This window comes from Puma concolor, chromosome E2, assembly GCF_028749965.1.
Source record: "Puma concolor isolate L17-30 chromosome E2, mPumCon1.1.hap2, whole genome shotgun sequence".
NCBI lineage: Eukaryota > Metazoa > Chordata > Mammalia > Carnivora > Felidae > Puma > Puma concolor.
Window position 1 is genome coordinate 7,173,910 of NC_141681.1, and position 25,402 is coordinate 7,199,311.

Below are 25,402 nucleotides of genomic sequence, written 5' to 3' on the forward strand. Positions count from 1 at the left end.
AAGGATAAAATCACCCATGTTAGGCTGCAGCCTCTGGGTTAGCCACACCCTCTGTGTCTCTGTCCCTTAGCCTTGGACACAAGCCTGACTGTGTAGATAACGTGGGCAGGGAGGGGGGGTATTGCCCAAAGGGGAGCACCCCGGCATCACTGCATAGGGGGCTGGCCCAAGACTCCCAACACAAAGAAACACGGCACTGGGTACCAGCCCACCTAGTTAATCACGGTGCCCTGTGTTTCCCCACCTCCCCGAGCTGAAGTGTAGCGGGCACAGAGGATGAAAGAGAAGATGTGGACAACAGGACACGTGATGCAACTTACTCACAACTGTGGTCTTAAACTTGTTGTTGTCATATTCAGCCCCGCAGATTTCCACCTCCACAAAGGGACATGCGATGCTTCGGCCAAGTTTGGGGAGATGGCGAGCCCCGAGGACCTAGGGCACCAAAGGTAAAAGCTGCAGTTCTTCCCGATCCATCCTGGGAAGCACGGACAAGTTTTATATGGGTGGCATCGCACGGGGCTCAGTCTGGGTTCTACAGTCAGACCAGATGAGGTCCAAGCCAGCCGCAGGTTCTTCACTGAAGCCCTAACAAGCCTCTGCAGTGGCCGGGGAGATGGGGCTGGAGAACAGGTGTTAAGGAGAAGCCAGGATCGGAGCCCCCAGGCCATCATTCTCATGAACCTCCTGAGCACAGAAACGCATCGTCCCTGTGCCCAGGGAGAACCTACAGAGACATCCCAGGAAAGGAGAGGGGAGAAAGTGGTATTCTTTAAAAAAAAAAAAAAAAGACTTTTTTCATTATATATACTTCATTTTTTTCTTTCTTATGAGACCACCTGCTGAGCCCAGTAAGAGATGGACCTCCTACCTCACCCCCAGGAGACCTGGGGTGATGACCAAGTCCCCTCCCTACAACCCGTGGGTGTGCAGTAATTTAGATCCTGAAACAGTGACTGGGTGTTGGTGGTTTACACAAGATGACAGGTGTCACTGGGCAGAGGCCTGAGTTACCTTGACCGTCAGAGTCATCAGAATCTTCCGCTGGGATTCGGGCGGCATGGGGTCGTACTTCTCCGTCCTCATGCTCTCGGGCTGCAGGACGTAGCCTGTCCGCCCGTTGAGTGAGAACAAGGCTTGATTCATCTGCATGTACTTGTCTGGGAAAGCAAGGGAAGGGCAGCTGTGAATGAGGCAGGACGAGGCCGCCTCTTGGGCCCGAGGCGCTGGGTGGGGCGTCATTTTAGCTGTCTCCAAAAATAATTTCAGGCAGTGGTTAAAATATGCGTTTCAAAAAAAGTCCCGACTGGTGAACACCATCCTAAGTATGACAGTAAAACCTACTCAACGCTGAAGATTTATTAGAAAAGAATTGGGGTTAATTTTAAAATTTCACTTAAGGGGCACCTGGGTGGCTCAGTCAGTTAAGCGTCCGACTTCGGCTCAGGTCATGACCTCAAGGTCCATGAGTTCGAGCCCCGCGTCGGGCTCTGTGCTGACTGCTCAGAGCCTGTAGCCTGTTTCAGATTCTGTGTCTCCCTCTCTCTCTCTGACCTTCCCCCATTCATGCTGTGTCTCTGTCTCAAAAATAAATAAACGTAAAAAAAAAAATTTTTTTTAAATAAAATAAAATTTCACTTAAGACCTGTTGCAGAAAGAGAAATCGTTCTAACTCAAATGACAGGGGAAGATCCACACATGAAAGCCATCTGATAATGTGTACTATAAATACCTGCGCCCTGTTGGAGAAACAGGGACAGTTCGCAAAAAGAAAACGCTTCGTAAAAACATGGTTCACGTTATGCCTAAGGGAAGCCCTAAGTACAACGTGACCATCGTACTGGCGAAGATTGAAAAGTTGGATAAAACTGAGCTGAAGTTTCACTGAAAAGGGGTATTCAAATGTTTTCTCAATTTGCGATCCCACCCAGTCCCTCTGGAGGGCGGCCTGGTGAGATGTCTGAGCTCAGGCGTTGCTGGACTTGGGTGTTCACTGGGTTTCCTCAGGAAAGGTCCACATGCCAATGCTGTAGGACCTAGCCTGTACTTCTGAGAATTCCGTGCCACCGAAGGGCTCCGCCACGTGGGAAGTGGTGCTCACGGAAGGTTACAGAAGTCAAGGCTGTCTGTAATAGCAAATGAGGGAGAGGACCTCAGTGCGCCTCCATGGGGGCACCAGTTGAGTAGATGAGGGATCCATTCAATGGAACCCCCCTACGCAGGCATAAAAACAACATAAAGGAGACTCCTGGTGAATAGCTCTGTCAATAAAAGAGCACAGCACTGTGATTTCTGCTACCATTTGTGGAAAAAAGTTGAGCATGTGGGTTTCTCTCAGCAGGGAGTATCTCTGTAAGAGTCTGAGCATGAAACGCTCAACGAAGGATGGGCCAGAGAAGAGTTCACTAAAGACAGCCACAGAGCACCTGTATGCAGCTGTGCCTGAAGCTGTCTCAACGCCTGGACCTTTGCATTACATGAGCTCAAGTATTTCCTTTCTCACTTAAGCCTCCCTGCTCAGCTTCTGTCTCTGCAATGGCAAGTGTCCACTGCCCCTGTCAAGGCTCCATTCAGCTGATGGGCCTCACGCTACCGTGCTGGTTGAACCTTGACAGTTCCTGGGACCAATCGTGCCTTCTAGGGTAGCATGTCACACTGGTGGCCCCAGCGGACCGAGCCTGGAATGATGCAACCATCCCTGCTCCTTTACCTGGAGTCTGGAAATTGAGTGCCACCATCTGGGAGCCACACAGCCAGAGGCGAAAGGGGTCGTAGTTGGAGGAGTCCACCCTCTGTCCCTTCGGGTAAACACGGGTCAGGCCCTTCTGATTGTACTTGAGGAGGTCGACCGGTTTCTGTCTGACGACACTGTCAGCCTTCGTCTCCACGAAGGAGCGGATTTCTCGGAAGTCGGGGTTTTCTGCACACAGAGAGGGAGTCCCCGTTTATTCTGTGCCTCGTGCATTTTCTTAAAGTTTGGTACAACGGCTGGATACACAGGATGTAAACCAAAACCAGGAACCTCAAGGCCAAGACAGTCAAGTGGTTATGATGCCATTTCCGTAACCAGTACTGCTATGGGTCCCAGCGCTCCCCCCTGCCTTCTAGTCTCGATTGGTGTAACTTACTTCTTGTTTAAAGCCACCAGCAGCCTTGTACAAGAAAACACAAAGGTGGTATGGTTACAGAAAGGGGGGCAGTAGGGAGTGGCCGCAGTGATCAACGGTAGGACGACATCTGAGGATGTGGTCTCCTCAGCCAAGAGGTCGTGGACCCAAGACGAGTGAACCAGGCACCGTGGAGGAGGGAGAGTCAGCTGCCTGCAGGCAGGGAGGTGCTAGGAGGGGGTGCCCGGAAGGGGAGAAGGAACAGGCCAGAAACGGGCAACTACGATGGTGGCCAGCCCATCAACACGCGGAGTCTGGCCGAGTCTGGTTCTGAGCTCCGCTATCCTTCCCTGCAGGTGGAGGTGCTCAGGGACCCTCCTGGGGAGCAAGTTCTTGGACCAGTTAACTGGGGTTAGTGCTGTTCCTCTGGTCCTCGGTCCTGGACTCAGATTCTTGAGATCAAAGGGGGAAGATAAAATGAACAGGATTTTACTAGGTCAGAGAACTTGCTCCCTTGGCGACTGTGAGAAGATTGATACCTGAACCCTTCTGTGGCCAGCTGAATGGCCCCCAAAGGCATCCAGGTCCTTATCCCTGGGGCCTGTGACTTTGTAATTTATCTGGCAAAGGGACTTTGTGGGTGTGATTCAATTACAGAGCTTGAAAGTGGGGCATCATCTAGGCCCTCAATATAGGGTCCGTATAATAGGGAGATTGGGGGAGGTTTGGCCACAAGCCCAGGAATGCTGGCAGCCACCACAAGAGGCAAGTCCCGGATTCTCCCCTTGAACCTGTGGATGAACAGGGCCCTGCTGGCACCTGGACTTCAGCCCAGTTGACACTGATGCCAACATCAGTGACCTCTGACCTCCAGGACTGTGAGTTAACAAACAGGTATTGCTTTTAACCACCAAGTCTGTCCTAACTTGTTAGACCAACGGTGGGAGACGAATCCACCCTCAGGGAGGGTTTTCCTCCTGAAGGTACCGGAAGGGCCTGTTTTGGCTGCATGCTCTGAGAGCACGTGAGAAGGAGCAACGAACCTCTCTCACTTTGTCTTCTGACAGCACCTGACTTAAAAGGAAACCAGGGTGTTCAGCCAAGGGAGGAGGCGGGGTCAGAGGAGACGGTACCTAAATTGTCCTTGGTCTTGCTGGTCGGCTTGCAGTAGACTACCAGGTCCGAGAGCTCGATGGCGATGGACTGGTTCTTCTCCCAGTACTTCATGTTGTTCTCCTGTCGGAGCCAGCCCCTGGCGTCAGCCCGGAAGCTTCCCCACTGCCCTGGCCCCCCTTGTCCTCCCGGGCGCCCCTCCACACTCAGATCTTTAGTACAGTTGGATGCTTTCCTTTGCCCTGCCCTCCAACGTTCCCAAGTTGTTTCCACCCAGGATTGGGGTCCAGCTCAGTCTCTGGGCACAGGACGGGGTGGGAGGGGGGCTCCCTTTTGTCGGCACTCTCCTCGACCCTCTGCTCTCAGGCTCCTGCCCCATCCATTCCCCTAAAGCCACCCCAGCAAAGCTCTCCAAGCCTATGTTCGCAAGGGGGCAGCACATCCTGGTTAGAACTTGCTGTCCTCACACCCTCGTCCCTGCGACGTGCTCCTCCCCGTGCCATTGTCCCCCTGGAGGCCGCGCTGTCCAATCCGTCTCCACGTGCACAAGGATGAGTGCCTGTCTCCCCCCACACCAGCCAACTCTCTCCCATCTCACCAAATTCTGACCCTTTCTTGCACTGACAAAGGGGGAGCCTTGAGAGAAAATTACATGCAGGTGAAAACTGGGGCCACTCAGCTTCAGGCATCGCACGCTAAGTGCAGGAGGGCAGTTGATGAGGGTAACCTCCATCTGCCCCAAGAGGGGGAGTGGTGTCCGTTTTGCAAAGAAACCGAAGTATACGGAGGTTGAGTGGCCCCCACGGCGGGCAGTGACCAGACCACATGATTATGCACTGGGCCTCACCGCGTCCCTTCTCCGTCATCTTTTTTAAAGGGCCCCAGAGTTCACCTCCCCAGTCCCTCTGAACCACAGCACGGACCTCCTGCTCCTCACCCTGCACCTCCCCCCATCCTTCCTCTGCCACTCCATGAGATCTCTCCTTCCACACTCCACCTCAAGCATGCCTGCTCCGGGAAGTCTTCCTGGATAACTCCAGCCAGGATGAGGACAGGGATGGTGCCATTCACCAGCAGTGCCCACCCCTGTCCCCACAGACACATGTGTGGGTAGCAAGTATTCAGGTGACCGGGGGTGACGTGGTGAGAGAGGCTGAAAAGCACCTGGTGTAACAGCAGGAACTGGAACCAGACACTGGTTCAAAAGTTGGCCCTCCGTTGACTGGCCGTGGCCACTGAGCACATCGTATAGTCTCTCTGTGCCTCAGTCTCCACAACGATAAAAGGAGGCTAACCGGCGGAGTCCCTTCCTAGAGTACTGAGACTTAAGCAAAGAACCCTTTGCACCCCACCAGGGGTGTGGGAAACAACCAGTGGGCCCAGAGTGCCCCCCAACACCGCCTCCCCAGTGACCACAGAATCGCATCGGACAAGGGTGGGTGAGGCATGCCACACCTGTCTCGAATTAACAGAAACTGCCTCACAAAGCACAGAGCGATGACATGCCATGGGTGTCAGTTTTTCCCAGCCTCAGCAGAAAACGATGTCCATTCAAGACGAAAGACCCATTGCTGCATCAAAATTGTGTAACAATTACTCTCCAGACCTGTAGACTGCACCCACTGGGCTCTCCCAGAACCCGAAGGCACAGCTTCCCTAGTCAGGCTTTGGAAACTCACTAACCAGACAGATCTTAGTGCCTGGTCTCTTGCCCTCCACCGTGAAATCGCAGAGCCAGGAGCAGGGACAGACATGACAGTAGGGCTGTGGCGAGGAGCTCCCGGCAGTGAGCTGAGCATTCATCGTGTTGGTTTCCCCAGCGCCGGGTGGCTGGGGAGAAGGGAGGGATGCAGTGGTTTCTGCTGACTGCTGTTTTCCTAACCTTCCCACATAATAATGAGAATTAGCAGACTTAAATACCAATTAAGGAGGAATGTAGATCAAAGGCAGAGAACAGGAGCCTTGAACAGCCAGGCTTCATTTCAGAAACCTTCATGTGAGGACAGAAGCCTTCAAGTAACTCTGCATTTTTCTCCACTAAAAGCAGCGGAGAGGGCCAGGACGTACCCCACACTCCATCCGTGCCGTAGGTGGCTTGGGGGCCTGAGGTCTGCAGGGCACAGCTGCTCACCGTCTCCCACTAGTGTTTTCCCCACTCCTGGCCAGGCTGGGGGTGGGGAGGGACCCAAATACTAGAAGATGCTCAGGACGCCAACATCACATACTAACGGTGCCATACAATCACGATGACCACCATTTACCCAGGATGGGGGACAGCTGTACAAGATCGGAAGAACTCATCTTCCAAATGAACCCCAGGATCATGATGCCCCCCTGTGCCACATCAGAGGCACCGAAGGGCAGAAGGGATGCACCCCAGCAACAAGAGCAGGAGCAGCCGTGTTGGCCACAAGCTCGGGGCTCATCCCAAGTGCCTGGGGATGGAGTGACAATCCTCTAGTCCCTGACTAGACTCGAGCACAAGGAAAGACCGGGCCACTGGGGGGGTGACACTCCCAGTACACGGGAGAGGGAGACTCATCAACTGTAACCAGGCGTCACAGGGACCCACAGAGTCCTGGCAAAGCTTAGAAATCGGTCCTTTGGGTCAATATCTGCCTTAGAAACAACTGGGCACTTGGGAAACCCTACAATTTCTTCCCAGGTCTGTGGCCACAAGAAAGGATGGATGGTACTTGCTCCATCCTCCAAGATACAGCAAGTGTCCCATGTCTTCGTGGCAGGACAGAGTGATGCTGAAGGACTGTTCCCTGAGGTCTGCCGTGTGTCAACCCCGGGACCCACTGCTCTTCATGCATCGTCTCATTTCATCCCTCCCTCATCTTGTGACTTAGGGACTGGGCTCATCTGACAGATAAGAAAACTAAGGCCTAGAGAAATGTGGGTCCAGCCCTGCCTAATTCTCAACCTCCTGTTCTCACTCAGAACATCGCCCTTCTCAAAACACCTCCAGCCTAACACGAGGGCTCCAGTTATGATAAACGCTGAAAGGTCCACTTCCATCTGGAGCCCAGGTTCCTCCACAAGAAAACAAACTTGCAGAGGGACAGAAGGGGGTCGTGTTGACCACAAGGGGCCACTATGGGTCCAGGGGCCTGAGCTCAGGAAATGACTCCTATGGGGGAGGATCCAGGCTGTGCCAAACGATACTGACAAACAAGAGAACATTCAAAATCAGGCACACCGTACTTTCTCATTGAAATAGGGCCAGCCAGGCCCCAAATACCAAGTTATGGCTCCACACACGCCCAGCCTGCTGAGGGTTCAAACTAGACCCAGCTTTCCCGGAGACCACCAATGGCCCTTTCCCCTCCATGATGGTGGGCACTCCTATGGCCCAAACCACCCCCCCCCCGCAAGTCTTCCCTCAAAGGGAAGACCCGACCCTGCCTCCGCAGAGGGAGCCCAGATGAGCCAAGCACCTACCTTGGTGTCCATCTTCCAGGTGATCTCCCGGATGCTCTGAAACCACTCAAAGAGCTCCTCGACCCTGTCTGTGGCAAACTCCACCGGAGGGTCGCCTTGCTTCTTGGGCTCCAGGATGAACACGAACGCCTTCTGGTTTTTCCCCTGCGGGGCTTTCACTTTGGGAGAGAATAACGAAGTCTTGAGCAGCCTCCCGGAAGGCCAGACGGCACGCGGCCCAAGCCGCCTCTCTCACGAACCCAGCCAAAGTGCCACTGCCCCAGCCGTGGTCAGCGTGGACCGGGGCATCTGCCTTAGGGCGGGCGGGGTCTGGCCTCTTTACCTACATCATGGCCTGGGATACACAGCGGGCCGAGCGGCGTTCTCCCAGGAGTTCTGTCTGCACCCTAAGCCCCCGTACCTGCGAATGTGACCTGACTTGGAAATAAAGGATCTTCGCAGATGTACTTAAGGATCCTGAGAGGAAATCACTCTGGAGTTAGGATTTCTAAATACAACAACTAACGTCCTTACCAGAGGAAGGAGAGGGAAATTTGAGACACAGACACAGGAAAGACGGCCCCTGAAGACAGAAGCAGACATTGGAATGGTGCAGCCACAAGCCAAGGGGCGCCAAAGATCTCCAGGAGCCACCAGAAGCTAGGAGACAGGCATGCGATAGACGCTTTCTGCAGAGAAAGTATTTTCTAGAAAGAAAATTAAGGCCATGAGGGGAGAAATTATCTGCTCAGTGACCTCACTGGCTGAGATGTCTGAGGTCTTCTGTGCCAGGTAGCATCCTAAAGCACATTACCTGTGCCGTCTCTTAATCCTCATCCCACCCTTTTGGGGTATCACTCTTCTATGTATGTGGCAGGAGAGGACACAGAGGCATTGGTGGGGAAGTAATGCGTGGAGGGGCACAGAGCTGGTAATGGCAGAGCTGAGGCCCAAAGCAGACCCGGCTCCAAGCTCCCTCTGGATAACCCCGGGGCCATCCCCCTGTGCTCTGCAAACGTAAGGCAGATGGCCTAATGGCAGTGTGGGTGAGGGCCCTGCCCCGCCTCATCTCTTAGCTGGCCGCAGGACCTCAGCCGGGTCCCACGGTCGGTGATGGGCGTGGGCTCCTCCTCTGGGAGCAGGAACACGGACTCCGTGTCCTGTGCCCAGGCTAACGGCTGGATGGACTGCAGCCGCCTCCCCGCCTGGGGCGCTTCTGAGGCGGGGCCATGGGGGACCTGGGTGGCGATCCACGCTGAGACTGTATGTGTACGTACCGACGTTATAGGTGTTGAGATCCAGTATTCCTCTGCAAAGAGACCCTAAGGGATTGTCTTCAATAATCTGTGAGGAAATAAGACATAACTCAAGTTAGTCTTAACGGGAATAATAAAAAGACAACCAGTTTCCAAAGCGCACCGTTTAGCAGAGACACCGCCTGCAGAACTGTTTAAAATGCATTTTCATTACAGGATCCACCCGTGGGGAGAGCGCTAAATAATGAAGCATGCTGCTGACGGGGACCCAGCCGTGAGCGGGTGCCAGCAGGTCCGCCAGTTCATTTTCCAATCTGTAAAAACAAGCCGTCTGAATTCCGGAACGGGTCTGGAAGCATCGCACTGGGTCTGGTTCCAAGACAACGTCCTAGACGCGCATTCAGACGTGGCTGTGAAAGGGGACCGTCCAGCCTCCCGGAGCCCAGCTCGAGAGCCTTCTGTGGCTTCTCAGGTCCTCAGGGAGCAATGGCCGCACTCTGAGATCTGCCTGAAGGGCCCCCGCCAGCCTTCCAGCTCCCCCTCCCACCACACGTTCGCTGCATCCCAGCGTCCACGTGCGACAGAGAACATCTGGGTCTCAGGACAGCTAGCAGACCTGTGTCTGCCCCCTGCTTGTAAGGCCCGCCCCCACCCCACGAGGCCAAGGCCGACTGGGGGTAAGGGCCACACGGGACAGACGCGGTGAGGGGTCACGTCCCTGCCACAGGCCCGGCGTGCCGGACACAGCCACGTTCCCACCACCACACCTTCCGTGAGGCTGTGCCTCCCACCTGGTTTCCCTTCTGCCGGTCCTGCTACTGGTCTCCAACTGGACTTCTGAGACTCGAACGCACATTACTCTATGCAGCCCTCCCAGATTGCCCCAACTCCCTGAGGAAGTTCCTTGGGCTTGGAAAGGCCTTAAGGTGCTCATTACGACAAGTCTGTCCTCGGCCCAGTGTCGTCACCTGACAGCGGATGTTCTTTAGGCCTTCGGGGCAAGAGGAGGCTGGGGGACAGACACCAGGTTGGCAGTGTCACCACGAGGGCCTCAATTCACTGCCACTCAAGCCCACCTGCTTACCCACACCAAGCACGTCCCGAATGTCTGGCGGCCAAACTAAATGTGTTTCATTTGCAAGCTGCTTTAAGCAAAGGACAAATTCCCCGTTTGGCCATTTTCACTCCGGAGGGACCTGTCCTGCATATGCAAAGCCTTCCAGCCCGGCACAACCTGATTAAAACATGACAGGCTTGTCACAGTGACTTTCACCCCCAACAACTCAGGGGACAATCCCGACTTCCCTGTCACCCGTCGTCCCTGTTCCGGTGCTCCACAGGGACCACACAGCAGCATGTGTGACGGGAACCCACGGAGACGGCTCCCCGGATTGTTGAGAAGCCGGGTCCGCAGGGGTCCCTGTGTGACAGTCCAGACTCACCTGCTTTTCCAGTTCTTCCACATCGACCGTTGAAATGTCCTCAACGTAGTTGGATGGGAAGTATTGCTGGATCCTGGTTCCATAGTCTCCTTTCCACCTGGGGAAAAACAGAGGGCATCAGAGGGCCTTCGTGGGGCAGAGTTAATAATCCATCACTGTTCGTCAGATCCCAGCTGCCGGCTGGGGCGAGGCAGCAGGTGGCCAAGCGACCAGAGGCCGTGGTCATTATCTGTGACAACAGAGCATTTCAAAGGGGTCATCGGCTTTTTTTTTAATCAGCAGTGAGTGAGCACAGGGTCAGCGCCCTCCCTACAATAGAATTCTAACGTTTGGTCAAAGACACCAGAAGTTTCGGTGCTTTACGTGGACGCCAGAGGCCATTTGGGACAAAAGCTCAAGTCTAGAGCATTCCCAACCCCACTTCAGGGAGGGCTGTGAACTTAGGGATAAGGACGGGGTAAGGAAGGTTCTGGAGCCCTACAGGCTGGCATCACATTCCGGCTCCACCGCCAACTACGTAGGCGCTCTGTGCCCCAGACTCTCCATCTGTAAAATGGGGATAATCTAACTGCCTCCCTCAGAGCATTTTTTTTATGTTTATTTTTGAGAGACAGAGAGAGAGAACATGAGCAGGGGAGGGGCAGAGAGGGAGGGAGACACAGAATCCGCAGCAGGCTCCAGGGTCTGAGCTGTCAGCACAGAGCCCGACGAGGGTCTCAAACTCACGGACAGCAAGATCATGACCTGAGCCGAAGTCGGGCACTCAACCAACTGAGCCACACAGGCGCCCCTCATATATGTTTTTTAAAACTTTATTTATTTTTGAGAGAGAGAGGGGAGGGGGAGACACAGAACCCGAAGCAGCTCCAGGCTCCGAGCTGTCAGCACAGAGCCCGACGTGGGGCTCCAACTCACAAACCTTGAGATAGTGACCTGAGCCGAAGTCGGGCGCTTAACCCACTGAGCCACCCAGCTGCCCCCTCCCCTCAGAGGATTTTATTGGAACCACAGGGCTAAGCACATGCTGAGCAGTTTTAACAGCATCCAGTATACAGCAAGTGCTCAAATAACGTTCTTGTTACTCAGCTAAAATACTGCCCTCCCTCAACCTTCTTGCCTCCTCTGACGGCACTGATAACAAGGAACATAACTGATCTCTGTATGCGTCTCAACTCCACCAAACTGTGGTCACCTCCAAGATTCTCCCCCGAAGCAGTGCCCAGGCACGCAGGGCTACTCCCTCCAAGTGTCCTCCAGTAGGCACACTCTGCAGCCAGGAGGCTCTTTCCAGAACCCATCTCTGACCTCACCACACCCACAGCTTCCAAAGTCTTCAGAATCAAGCCCAGACTTTTTCACCTGACCCCAGGCACTCTCGGACCTTAACTCCTGTCTGTGACTCAAACTTGACCCTCATCCCAGACCACCTGTCACCTCCACCCTTCTGTCCCTGCCATGCCGCCTAGCGTCCATGCCTCAGTCCACGCCCTTCGTATCCAGCTTGTGCCTACTAACCATTTAAGACTCAGCTCAGGAATGCCTCTTCCAGGGAGCCTTCCCTGACTGCCGCCTAGGCTGAGTGTTCTTCCTCTGTGCTCCGTGGCATCTGTCCCCACAGCTGTGGAGGCAGTGTGCACCTTTCATATAACGTCTATCTCTGTCTTCCCCACTCTGTGAGACCTTTCTCCATCTTACCAAGTCGGTACTCGGGGGTGGTGGGAAGCATTTAGTAAATGTTGACCTGAATCCCAACAGAGGGAGGACCGATGGTCCCATGGCCTGGTGGAAATACAGGTTTGCCAGCCACCCACCTCACCTCCATTTCTCCAGACCCATTTCAGGCTAACACTGGCTGTATTCAGGGTGACTATAAATACTGTTTGCCCCAAACTAGTCAGGTCATACCTGTGGTCGAGGTACAATTATTTAAAAAAAAAAAAAATTTTTTTTAATTTTTTGTTTATTTTAAGAGAGAGACCATCCCAAGCAGGCTCCACACTTCCGGCACAGAGCCCAACACGGGGCTCGATTTTGCAAACCGTGAGATCATGACCTGAGCTGCAATCAAGAGTGGGATGCTTAATCAGCTGAGCCAGCCAGGCACCCCCAGGGGTCATTATTAACAATCCCATTCCCTTCATTCTCAAAGGCATCCCAGTTTGGAACTAGGCTGGGAGGATGCACAGGAGAGTGGCACAGTGACAACACCCCACTAGGTGGTGCCATTGCCACCAGACAGAAAGGAGGGGACCTCTGCAGGGCAGTTGACCCACAGCCCCTCACCAACGCCACTTAGACCAGCACCTCAGTTCACCTCAGGAGCCCTGGAAATGACAAGCACCCCACCTCGGACGTGTGCAAAGGCAGGAGGGGCTGTGCCACGCATGGAAAAGTGTGTGATTTAAAGAGATCACCTGGGGTCTACCTGCTACTTGGTCCAAGTCACCCACACAAACGGAACGGGGACCTCAACAGAGGCAGGGTGCAGAAAGGGGCATCGTGGGCCCAGGGGAGACCCAGGTTCTGGCTGTGCCCCTCAGGGAGAGGCGGGTACACAACATGGCTGGCAGGCTGCAGCTGGGAGCCTCACAGAGGAGCTCCAGGGTCTCCGTGGGGAGGCCACACGGGAGAGCTGAGAGCTGAGCCCCAACCCCAGCTTCAGCAGATCGCTCTGTTGTTAACCTTTTTTTGACGCTGGGGATCCAGGGAAGATTTGGATTAGAAACAGGGCATCTCGAGGCTCCTGGGTGGCTCAGTCGGTTAAGCGTCAGACTTCGGCTCAGGTCATGAGCATGCCGTTTGTGAATTTGAGCCCCGTGTCGGGTGGGTTCTGTTCTGACAGCTCGGAGCCTGGAGCCTGTTTCAGATTCTGTGTCTCCCTCTCTCTCTCAAAAATAAAAAAATTAAAAGGAGGGCATTCTCAAAAAGCAAAACAAAACAACAACACGAAAACAACTTTGAAAACCCCTGAACTTAGTACATGAGTCAAGTCAGGAGTAGGGGCTCTGGAGTCAGAAGGCCTGGCTTCAGATCTCAGCCTGCTGTGTGGCCCTGGACAAGTTACTGTACTTATCTGTGCCTCACAGTTTCCTCATGGGTACAATGCAGGTAACACCAGAACCTCTCAGGGCCACTGTGTGGGTTTATAGGAGTTATTTCAGATGAAGTGCTCACGATGGTTCCTGACATAAAGAGGCACTCCTATCAAGCTGCTGTTCAGATTTCTCCGTCAGGTCCAGCTATCTTGTGGGACAAAAGGATGCTGCGCTTGTGAATTGAATCCCTGGGGGTGCTCGTGGTTACCAATAAGTTCTTATCGCTTAAAGGGAAAAATAGTCCTGCAAAAAACACCCGTCTAGGGACTTATGGATGGCCAACACAACTTTTTTCGATTTTTGCCCCAGGTGAAAAGAGAGAAAAGGTCATTCAGCCCCAGCATACCCAGGTATCTGTGACCTAAAGACGTTCCTGCTTCAGTCCGGGGTAGGGCCACTGCACAGGACTAGGCATCAGCGTAAGAATCTGAACTCAGAAGAATACACAGGCTCGTGTCGTGGGAAGGACCTGCACTATTTAATAGCTGTACAACCTTGGAAAGCCTCATTTGCCATCTCTGTAAAGTGGGGAGACCCACAGTCAACTCCAAGGGTTGTAATGAGAATCTGGTTAGACCATGTATGAAAGCAAGTGACACAGAGGAAGGGCTCAGTAAGTGGCCGCTGCTGTTATAACTAAAATAATATTTAATATGATGTGAAATATGGTGGTTTATCTGCTTTTCTGAATACAGCATTTATCAAACCACCTTCCCAGGGAGGGTACAAGAGTCAAAGCCAGCCCGGAACAGCAGAGAAAGGGCGTCAGAGCTCAGCCGGGACCCGAGTCTCACTGGCAAGAAGGGACAAGTCAAGTTCATCCAGCAAGCAGCCCAGCCCCCCTCAGCCTTACCAGCCCCAGGGCTCCTTGGAGACGTTGTGAATGAGGGCCCCACGGCAGAAGCTCAGCTCATCGTTTCGCTTGGCTTTGTAGTCATACAGAGCTTTGACGGTCCTCTGAGGCTTTGAGGGAAAACAAGAAGGAGAAGGTCAGGCTGGGCAACACAAGCAGAGAGAGGGGTCTGCGTTGGTTCCGCTCTTTAGGGAACAGGGAGCTTCAGTCCAAGGTTACAGCCCCATCTGCTGGCCAAGAGCTAGTAATGCATTGCCAAGGAGCTCCCAAAGTCACCAGGGAATGTGGATGAGGACCGGCCCCCTAAGGTCAACCAGGGGCTAAGTGGCTGAGCTCAGAAATAAATCAGTTACGGCCATAGTTCACGCTGGTCTTCTGTAAGAAGCAACGTGGGTTCTAGGCGGACGTAAGGACACATTTTCCCCCCTCAACCTCCCAGGCCACTGCCAGGCTCCAAGGCTGTAAGGTGCAGCCAGTGGCAAAGGGAGGTGCCATAGAGTGGCTTCCACGAGGAGCGAGTCTCCAGCCTGACAGAGGGCAGGAGGAGGCCTCATGGCAGGCCCCCCACGAACGAGAGAAATAAGCTGTCCATCAGGTGACCAGGTTGGCAGACGGCACAACAAAATGACTAAGAGCAAATGCCCCCGAGCCAGACCGCCGGGGGCCACGTTCCAGCTCTGTACCTAGCTATGCCGGGGGCACAGAAACCGTACCCAATGCACGGGATTAATGGGCTGTCCAGTGCTTAGAACAAGGCTTGATATGTGGCCATGCAGCCAGACGCGTCCCCTATTACGACTGATATAGTCTTTCCAGTTCCAAGAACTCCTCCCAAGGAAACGATGCAAAGAGATGCCCAAAGCCTCACAGGGGACGTTCCTTTTACTGTTAACTAGAAGGACAAAGACTAGAGATGACGTACACGGCCACTGACCGGGACATACCTAAAACGGCACAGCCACCCAGAACATTCTGCAGCATTAAAAACCCATTCTTTTTTTTTTTTAAGTCAAAACCGCAAGCCATGTATTTTCCCTCAATTACCTGGCCTACCAGTTTGAGCCAGAATAGTCACGAGGCAAATCAGCAAAGGAGAAATCCACACAGGACAAGCAGCAAGTGAACAGAGCAGAATAGAAATGACCAGTGTGGGTGGTGGGGATTGTAAAATACGTCTCCGTGCAGGCAGAGACCCAGGAATGCAGACAGCGACCGGGTTAGGACGGTGAGACCGGGGCTAATTATTTTCCTCATCTTCAGAGTGGGGTTTTTTTTTTTTTTAATTGTTCAACCGTTTTCCATCATAATAACAGCGATAATTTTCTTTTGAGGCGCTCGCCATACATAGTCTGGCAGTCGGCGATCAGATGCAGCCACAGTCGTGTTTTACTTGCCTCACTTATAGGATGATTTTCTCTGCAACTTGGGTTAAAATTTTAAAATGGGGCAAATTCACATCAAGCACCTGGATGATTGGTGTGCCTTGAGAAATCAGAAAAGCCGGCCTGCTCTCTGGAAAGGCAGCCATCAAGCGCCAACGGGCACAGCTGCCTTCGAGATGGGGTGTGAGTTCCTCAGTTTACCACAGTCTCCACCATCCCCTGACACCTGGCTGACACGAGGTCATGTCATTCTTATTACCAAAGCCTTCTTCCCAATAAAAGTCCTCTAATAATTTCACACACAGCCCATGTGTCCACATCCTTCCAAGCCTTCATTTCTTGCTGAAAGGGATTTGCAATGGCCATGGATTATAAATTAAAAAAAAAAGAAAGAAAAGAAGTTCGTCTCTGGATTTCTACAGAGCCCATCATCAGGGCCCTTTCCTTAGCAAGACATGAACTGCGTGCCATATCCAACCCTGCCCCGAAAGAAAATTCGCCATCGTTCTTCCTCTGCAGCTCAAACTCTATGTGAGATGGAACCAGAACGAGGAGGGGCTGGGGGCCAAGAGTAAAAACCCACCCTCCCCTCCCCCCTACACCGAGTGAAATCACACAGCAGCCAGGGTGGGAACAGGAGATAACGTGCACGCTGCAAAGGGGTCGGTGAACCAAACGGAATTCATAAACACCACGGGCTCAGTCAGTGAGCAAGAAACATTTGAAAGATTTTTAATTAGAAGCTGTTTGGCCCAAAGGTGGTTCATCAAACCTCAGAATTTTAGCAAGGCGCTGTTGCGTTTGGGTAGAATTCTATTAACCTCTTCCCGGAAACCAGATTTCACATTGTCAATCATCATTTCTTCTCAAAAAAAAAAAAAAAAAAAAAGAGGGTGGGGAGGGGAAGCCAAGTTTGCCCAAATGTTCCCTTGCCCTGTTGTAGCTGGGAGGGGACCCCATGCCATTCCAGGGACCCGGTAACGGCGTGAATTGCAAGGCTGGCTCCATACCATGGACGGGTTGATTTCACTGGGATCCACATACATCCTGCTGACGTCATAGAGGGAGTTGATATCTCGTTCCTGGAAAAGAACAGAGCGGAATAAATGGAAGCATCCAAGTTCCTGGGGCAGCCCGACACAGAACACGGGTTCCAGGTGGCTCTCTGGCAAAGGGTTGAAACCTCACAGTTCAACTCCTGCCTCCTGGCAGAGATGGTGAGAAGCCCGAACTCGGAAACTTGCCCCCCACGTGAGAGAGGGCCCTAGGCCGGCCTACCGTGTGCCAGGCCCTACACTCCTTTGTGAAGACACAAACCCTGGGACCCGGAGGCGTGCTGCCACTACCTCATGGCCCACAAGAGCCCAGCGTCCATGTCTCCCTAACCCACTTTCCGTGTCAGCAGCTGTAGACCGGCCCCCGTGGAACCATTTAGATGATGGGAACCGGCAAATGCCACGAACCCAGACAGGTCACATTCACCAGCACACCCTAGAGACCCTGCCTGCCCTCTGATGTCGGTCACTGTCCCTCAGGGTCATCCCAGGGCATGTGCCGTGGCTGCTCCCTCGACCTGGAACCGGCTTCCTCCGTAGCTCCCCATGGCCCAATCACTCCCTGTCAGGTTTGGGCTCGTGTTTTGAGCCTCTCAAGGAGACCTTTTCTGAGCTCTCTGGCTCAACCCAAAGCAGCACCCAACCTCACTGTATCTGCGTCACTGCAATCCATGCTGCCGGGGACATTTTCTTCACGTGACTGCAGGCCTGTCCTGAACCTAAATCTCCCAAGGCAGACTTTTGTTCCCCACACTCCCAGTAGCTTGGACCAGTCCTGGCTCATGGTGGCTGTATCCTAAATCTCTCCTCAATACATTACTGAATCCACGGGACAAGAACAGAGACATGGTCATCTAACTAGGTCTGTTCTCCACTCAGAACAAAAGCCAGTGTCTCACAGGGGCCAACCCAGCCCCGCACCACGCAGTCCCCCGTAAACCCCATCCTTCCTTAATTCTCATCCCACTCTGGCTCACTCAATTCCGGCCACACCGGCTTCTCTCCAGTCATGCCCTCACCTCAGGACCTTTGCACTGGCACAGGTCCTTCCCATAGCTGCACGGCTCACTCCTTCACCAACTCTGGCATCTGCTCAAATGACTCCTTCTCAATGACCTCTTTCCAGAGCACCCTTTTAGCACCGCAGCGCCTTCCCTGTCACTCTGTATCCACTTCTCCACCTGCCCAGTTTTTCTCTACAGCACTGGTGACCACCTGATACGTGATGCGTCTTCTTCATCTCACTTATTATCTGGTTCCCGCCCCACTAGACCGCACGCAGCATGAGGGCAGGGTCTCTGTCCCCAGGACCTAGAGCGGTTAATGGACACATGAGAAACGCTCAACAAGGGTCTGAATGACACGGCACCACATCACGGGGGAGTTGGGCGCCTACCATATTGTAGCGCTCCAGCAGCTCAGGCGTCACAGGATAGCGTAGCCGCATCTTCCGGTACAGCGCGTGCTTCTCGTAGTAACTGACCAGCTCGACGAGGCTCTCGAAGTAGGCAGAGGTCCCCAGCACAAAGTGCCGGCCGTCCCGATGGATGCGGCAATGCTTTACTTTGCCCCTGGCCCTGGAGAGGGAAGACGGCAGGGAGCTGAGGCGCCGAAATCCGCCACACCAGACAATTGTTACGCAGCCCTGCCAACTAGCAACAACCTGCGTATCCGTCCTCAGGGAACCAGAGAAATAAACAGGGTACGGCAGTCCTGTGAAGCACACGGATCTTTTCAAGACAGAAACACAAGAAATACCTGTGCCTTACAAGAGATACTGCTAGTTCTTCTCGTCTGCCCCCTCCTCCCCAATTACAGGACCTGACTTTGGGAAGGTACTGGTGTCTAGAGCAGGGTTAGCAAACAATGGCCCCAAGGCCAAATCTGGCCCACATACCACACCCACCTGCCCCACTGCTGCCCTCACTTTTGTAAATAAAGTTTTATTGAAACACGGCCCCCATTCATCCATTTACATATGGCCTGGGGCTGTTTTCACTCTACAGTGGCTGAGCTGACAGGAGCTGGGGTAGCGACGACGACGCCGGGCTCACACGGCCTAAAATCCTCTCGTCCTTTACAGGAAATGTTTGCTGATCTCTACTCTAGAACTCTGGGATTTGAGGCCCAAATCCTTCAATCTTATCTTCAGTGTTCCAACTACTGGAACAATGAGGTGTTTTGTTTTGTTTTGTTTCATTTTGTTTTGTTTTCCCCCAAAAGGTAAACAAGTCTTTTATCGCCTCACCCAGTTGAAACACGAGGTCAGAAAAATCCAAAATGGAAAACAATCTTCGGTCTTACCAGCTTTTATCAGCAAGAACAGAAGCCTTTAGGACAGTAAGTTCTGATCTCAACTTTACAACCCAAAGCACCTTGTTAAAACGGTCTAAAGGCATAACTACTATGGGCAAGCTACTTATCCTTTAAGATTTTGCACCTTAGATTTTTATTGTTTCAAAAAAAAACATCCCGGGAAGCCACTTCTTCAATAAGTCCTGTAAAAAAAAATGCTATAAGACTTCTGCGTCAGTGGCAGAATAGTTGCAGTAATATTTTATTAAAAAGTTGCAAGATGGAGCTATACTATGACCCCATTTGTATTTTTTAAAAATGGAAGGGAATACGATGTATTTTCCATAGGTACATGTTCATGGAGCAAATTTTTTTTTGAAGTCCACACATGACACCAGTTAAGAAAGTGTGTTTTCTTCCAGGACAAGGACCCAGATGAGAAGGACCACAGGGGGTTTAGCCTTCACTGCAATGTCTTAATTTTCATTATTTTTTTAATATTTATTTTTGAGAAAGAGTGCAAGCAGGGGAGGGGCAGAGCGAGAGAGGGACACAGAATCTGAAGCAGGCTTCAGGCTCTGAGCTGTCAGCACAGGGCCCGATGTGGGGCTCAAACTTGTGAACTGCATGAGCATGACCTGAGCTGAAGTCAGACACTCAACCAACTGAGCCACCCAGGCACCCCTTAATTTTTTTTAGAGAATATATTTATACAGAGGCGCCTGGGTGGCTCAGTTGGTTGAACATCCGACTTCAGCTCACGTCATGATCTCATAGTGTGTGAGTTCGAGCCCTGCAACGGGCTCTGTGCTGACAGCTCAGAGCCTGGAGCCTGCTTCCGATTCTGTCTCCCTGTCTCTCTGCCCCTCCCCCACTTGTTCGTTTTCTATCTCAAAAATAAAATGAAAACATAAATAAGTAAACAAGAATATATTTATTTAATAAAAAATTTGAAACTTTTGGGGTTGCCTGGGAGGGTCAGTCAGTTAAGCGTCTGACTTCGGCTCAGGTCATGATCTCACGGTGTGTGGGTTCGAGCCCCACGTTGGGCTTTAGGCTGACAGCTCAGAGCCTGGAGCCTGCCTCAGATTCTGTGTCCCTCTCTTACTCTGCCCCTCCCCTGCTTGTGCTCTTTCTCAAATATAAGCATTAAGAGCAAATTTTTTTTTTTTAACTTTTTACAAAAGCCCCCTAGGGCAGGAAGGCTCCAGGATGCTGAGGTTAAGAGTATGGGTCAGGTTCTGGTTCCTTCCTCAGGTAACCTGTCTGAACCTCAGTTTCGTCCTCCACGGTGCTGGGGACCCACAGTTCCTGTGTCACGGCATGTGTCAGGACCGCATCTGACAGATAACCCAGGGTGAGCCCTTTGCAATGTGCCCAGTGCTCCGAGGGTACTCAATGAGTGAACGGTTAGGAAAATATAACCAAAGTCAAGTCAAAATGAGCTTCTCCAGCAAGAGAAGAATCAAAAAGGGAGACAGGAACAGGGCTGAGTGTGAACGGCACTTTCCAGTCACCTGGTTGCTACAAACCAGGGGTCACCATGGCCTGAGGTCTTAGCTCTGCCAAGAAGCCCCTGCTCCCATGTCCCACAGAGGTGCACCTGCCCCGATCACACCTAGACAGCAGTAACATCTCTCTGTGAGGAAGCTCGTCCTCTCCTGTAGAGATCTAGCCCCAAGTTCAGCCTGGGTTCTCAGAGCTCAGACCAGCACCAGACCCAGGAGAGGCATTCTGTAGATATTGGGCAGAGGGGAGAGGGAAGGAAATTTGCTCCAGCCCTCTGTTTTCCCTCTGCATGGAGCACATCCCCCTTTGGTCCTCCAAGAGCTCCTGCTTGCCCTGGGCCACCTGCCTGACCACCGTCTGTGACACTCAGCACACAGTACGGCAGCAACGCGTTTCTGTGCCTGATTCTCCTGCTGCAGGCGACACTTGCCAATGAGAGACAGTGACACCCACCCCGCAGCCTGACCAGAGTGAGTTTCGAAGAGTCTGGGTGGTGGGGGGAGGTCATTTTTGACTACTGCAGTGACGGAGCGTCCCCCACAGGCATGCGGTGGGTGGAGACCAGGGACGTTCACCATTCCAGCATGATGGAAACCGCCTTCCCTTCCTCTCCTCTTTGAGACACAAAGCCCTCATCACCGGCTCACTCAGCCGGCACGCACTGACCACCGCTACTAGCAAGGCAATGCTAAATAAGAGGGAATCGCTCAAAAGAAAGAAACACTTGTGACCGACAAGAGGTCGCTCATTCGCCGCAGACCGCTGGGCTCATGAGAGCAAGGACCGCGCGGTTTTTATCACTTCTGTATTCTTGCAGCCCCGCACACAGCCTGGCACATAGTAGGTGCTCACAGAACCTGTGCTAATCCCTAAAAGTTCCAAACTCCGGCTTTCAGGGTACCGCCCTGGTACCACCAGCCCACCTTCATCCAATCAAGTGACTCCAACCTCACCCCTCCCCCCCACCCCGGGCCAGCTTGAAGGTGCCCAATCAGAGAACCATGACACCCAGCTCAAGCAGGGGCCAGGGGGACTGTCTACATCACAGGACTCGTCTTTTCTGCTGGACACCGTCCTGGCAACCAACGTGAAGCCAAGAGATAGTATCCCAAGAACTGCAGGGGAGACGTGGACCCAGGCCCGTTGGAAGCCAGCTTCGCCTCTCGAGCATCTCCACTAGTCGCCAATTAACCCCACTTTTTGTGTTGGCACAAAGCATAGGAGAGTCACTCTGGCCAGAGCAGGCACGCGGTACATCCTCGGCAAATGGCCACGATAATGACCCCCACTACCACCGCCATCCGCTCACCCAAGAAGGCATCAGTGACGGGGGAGAAGGAGGCAGCTCCAAATGCCCAGGGGGCAGCCTGGCAGGGCAACCGCGGCACAGGGGCCAGGGCAACAGGAATGGAAGGGACAGGAGCAGCCTGGCCACACCAGGGCCCCTCCGTGCAGCTGGAAACCAGCGTCGCCCCGTGGCAACAGCTACCACTGCCTCCCGCTTTTCACACGAAGGAACCTAAATCTTCAAGTGAAATTTCTCAGTATTTCACGTAACCGTGTAGGCGGAGAAAAACATTCATAGGCCCAGTTTGGGCCACGAGCCTCTTGCTTCAGACCTCACAGCGAAAACAGCAGGCTGTGGACACGGAGGGGCCCACGTGTGAAATTCTGCCTCAGCCCAGGACTAGGCTATGTGGCTCTAGACAGGTTGCTCAACCTCTCTGGGCCTCCCGTTTTCTTATTTGAAGTCAGGGACCTACCCCTCTTGGGCTACAGCGAAAGACTCAATCAGAGGAAGTGTTCATGGCAGGCCAGTGTCTGGAACGTTAGGCCCTACGCTGAGAATACACTGTGGCAGGGGAGATGGAAGGACGGTATGAAATGGGTCTGAAACCCTCCCAACGCTGTCACTGGTGGAAACTGGAGGCGTCTTGGGGTGGAATTCAAGCAGAGAACCACCGTCCTATGGATGCTTGGTCCCTAAGGCCTTTCCACCGGCAGCGCTGGGTGGTGAGTGCAGATGGGAGGAAATCCTGTCTACACCGTCACCGATCTGAGCCTGCCAGGGCTGTCTGGGTTCAAATCCCAGCTCCACCACCCTTCCTGCCTGCACATTTCTGCAAGTTACTTATTCACCTCTCTGTGCCTCAGCGTCCTCCTGTGAAAAATAACGACCCAAGTCCTCAAACTGCCGGAAGATGAAGTGAGTTAACGTAACACGTGCTACTCTCAAGAACACAGACCTGTGCCAGCACGCTGCAAGCTCCTGTGAGCACAGGCCGCTTTTGCTACCACTGCTGTCCTCCCCGCTGACCCTCTGGGAGCAGACGCGGAGGTAAACCGCCAGCCGCAGCACCCCCTTCGCTCTCCGCTCCTGTCCCTCCCGGAAGGCTGCAGCCCGCCCACTCACCTGAAGGTGATGGCGTAGGAGTCGGTACCTTCCCGCCTCCGGATCAGGAAGGCCCCGTCCCGGGGAACTCTCATCAGCATGTCCTCTGCTTCCCCGCGGCTCAGGCCATCATAGTACCACCTGTGGCACAGGAAGGGGACCAAGTGAGAGGGCCACGCACAGCGGCGGACGCAGTGAGCTGTGAGGAGGCCTGGGATACGGCCCTAGAAACCACGGTGGAAATTACACAGTGGGCCTCCCCACCCCAAAACATCACTCAAAACAGCAATTTTTTCAAAGACCACCAACATGTAGCTTGGGTAAAACATTCATAACGTAGGTCTGCTTGGAGCATGAGAGAATAAATGAACTGTACCCCCTCGCCCCCCACGCCCCATCGGCCTGACTCAGTGCCAGCATCAGTCACAGCAGAGAATCTCAGAAAATTGGAGGCAGGGAACACAGGGAATTGAGTTTTCAAAAGGTCTGTTTGGTTGGTTGGTCTTTGGATGCTTTTAAAGATAAGAAAAAGCCAACTTGAATAGGCAATCTATATGAATATAGACCAAAGAAAGCAAGCTGCTGTAAGTTACAAGGCTTCTCAGAAATGTACATTTTAGCAGCCTTCTGCTTAAAAATATTTTTCTGGTTTTCAAAATTGGTTAACCCTTCAGAAATCATAACTCCTATTCATTTTACTAGATTAAAAAAAAAATGAAGGGAAAATCTTTACAATTACTTTTTTCTTGTTCACTTTCACAATGAACGGGAATGAGCTTTGACAAGCAAAAAGATTATCACCGGGCCAAAATTCACCTCCGAAAATCCAAGTCCAAGAGCTCAGGACTGTGAAGATAGTGGTATGGAGGCAGGGAAAGAGGCAGAGGGACGGAGAGAACAGGGCAAAAGTAAGGTGGAGTGGGGGTCTGCAACTGTGGCCATCCCGGGGAGATCCCGGGCACCCTGGTGAGGGGCCTCGTGGGAATTTGGGCCCCGGCACACCCACGAGCCTGGCTAATCTGATTCGCGAACATAACCCGCAAGGGTGTCTGCACCCACTAAACCTGTGGGTGGACGCCTGAGCTCTGCTGTCCCAACAGCATTGAGCACACATACGGCTTTGACTCGTGGGGGTTGGGGTTGGGCACGGGGTCGGTGAGCCGGAGCTCGAACTCGGCACAGCGCAGGTGCGTCTCACGGTAGTGCTGGATGAGGTCATAGATGCTGGTGAACATGATGTTGTCAGTCAGGAAGTACTTCATGGTCCCGCCCTCCATGACGGAGCGGATCCGGCAGTGCTGGACCCGGCCGGACCGCCTGCAAGGAGAAGGACAACTTCAGTGCCGAGGCCAGACCGACTGGCCGTTCCGGCACCCCGGGCGGCAACGAACACGGTGGGTGGAGGGGGTAGGGCCAGAACTGCGGCCAGGGACACTGAGGGGTAGACCCTGCATGTGGCCACTCAGGTCTCCCTGTGCTCTTAGGACATGCTTGGGCTTTAGCGCAGACTGGTCTTTTAGCCTGGATTCCAGAACATTCTACCTACTTCCTCTACCACTGTTACCTGTAAGACTCCCACTCTGGAGCCAGATGGCCTAGGTATAAACCCTGATGCTGCCACTTATGTGCTAAGTGACCTTGAACAAGAGCCTTGTCCTCTCTGGGCCTCCACATTCTCCTCCTTATATGCTCAGTCCTCACTGAGCCATCCCGAGGACTGAACAAGCTCACGGACAAAATGTGCCTGGAATGCCGCCTGGCGTGCAGGTGTTAGCTATTGCTATTGTCAATACATTGTAATCATCTGTACCCTTTGGGTCTCCGTTTACACAGTCCTTCTTTCAGGAAGTCTTCCCTGATTGCTCCCATGCCCAACATTACATCAGGTCCCTCTTGTACAGACTGTGGTAACATCTTGCCTTTTTCTCATTGCAGTTATCACAGTTATAGACCATCGATTCCTTTTTCATCGTGCATCTCCCCAACCAGACTCTAATCTCCATCAGGACAGGGACCCCTCCCCCCCCCGCCCCGTCTGTCTGATGGCTGCACCTAGCAGGAAGAAAGCACTCCTGTGAGTGAGTTAATGAATGAAGTGAGTGAGTGAATGAGAAAGCTCATGACGGCACCATAAACCGCCTTTCGGGTCTCTATTTTAGGGACAAGGCAACAGAGACTCCAGGAGGCTGAGTGATGTGCCTAAAGCCACCTGCTTTAGGACCGGGACTGGGGTGGGTGGGGGTGGCGTGAGTGAGACCACATCGTCTTAAGTGTCTTAAAATGTTGACGATATTTTGTTCATCGCGGATTTTTCATTACTTCAGATTTTTAAAAAACATTGCATTGAAATACTACTAATCTTTTTAAAAAGATTTTATTCTTACATCATCTCTACGCCTGATGTGGGGCTCGAACTCACAACCCTGGGATCAAGAGTCACATTCTCCACTGACTGAGCCAACCGGGTGCCCCGAAAT

The 25,402-nt window shown here is 53.0% G+C and overlaps 1 protein-coding gene across 1 annotated transcript in view; it reads right to left on the reverse strand.

Moving 5' to 3' along the window:
• PLCG2 (phospholipase C gamma 2) overlaps window positions 1–25,402 on the reverse strand; it is a 154,877-nt gene that overhangs the window by 28,024 nt on the left and 101,451 nt on the right. Inside the window, exons 18-29 of the mRNA XM_086688823.1 lie at window positions 24,042–24,242; window positions 22,947–23,066; window positions 18,126–18,306; window positions 16,685–16,756; window positions 14,293–14,402; window positions 10,345–10,441; window positions 8,924–8,990; window positions 7,668–7,825; window positions 4,241–4,343; window positions 2,711–2,920; window positions 1,015–1,160; window positions 321–435 (exon numbers count right to left, since the gene is read on the reverse strand). Of these exons, the coding sequence (XP_086544949.1) occupies window positions 321–435; window positions 1,015–1,160; window positions 2,711–2,920; window positions 4,241–4,343; window positions 7,668–7,825; window positions 8,924–8,990; window positions 10,345–10,441; window positions 14,293–14,402; window positions 16,685–16,756; window positions 18,126–18,306; window positions 22,947–23,066; window positions 24,042–24,242 (1,580 nt within the window). The remainder of the gene's footprint in view (window positions 1–320; window positions 436–1,014; window positions 1,161–2,710; window positions 2,921–4,240; window positions 4,344–7,667; window positions 7,826–8,923; window positions 8,991–10,344; window positions 10,442–14,292; window positions 14,403–16,684; window positions 16,757–18,125; window positions 18,307–22,946; window positions 23,067–24,041; window positions 24,243–25,402) is intronic.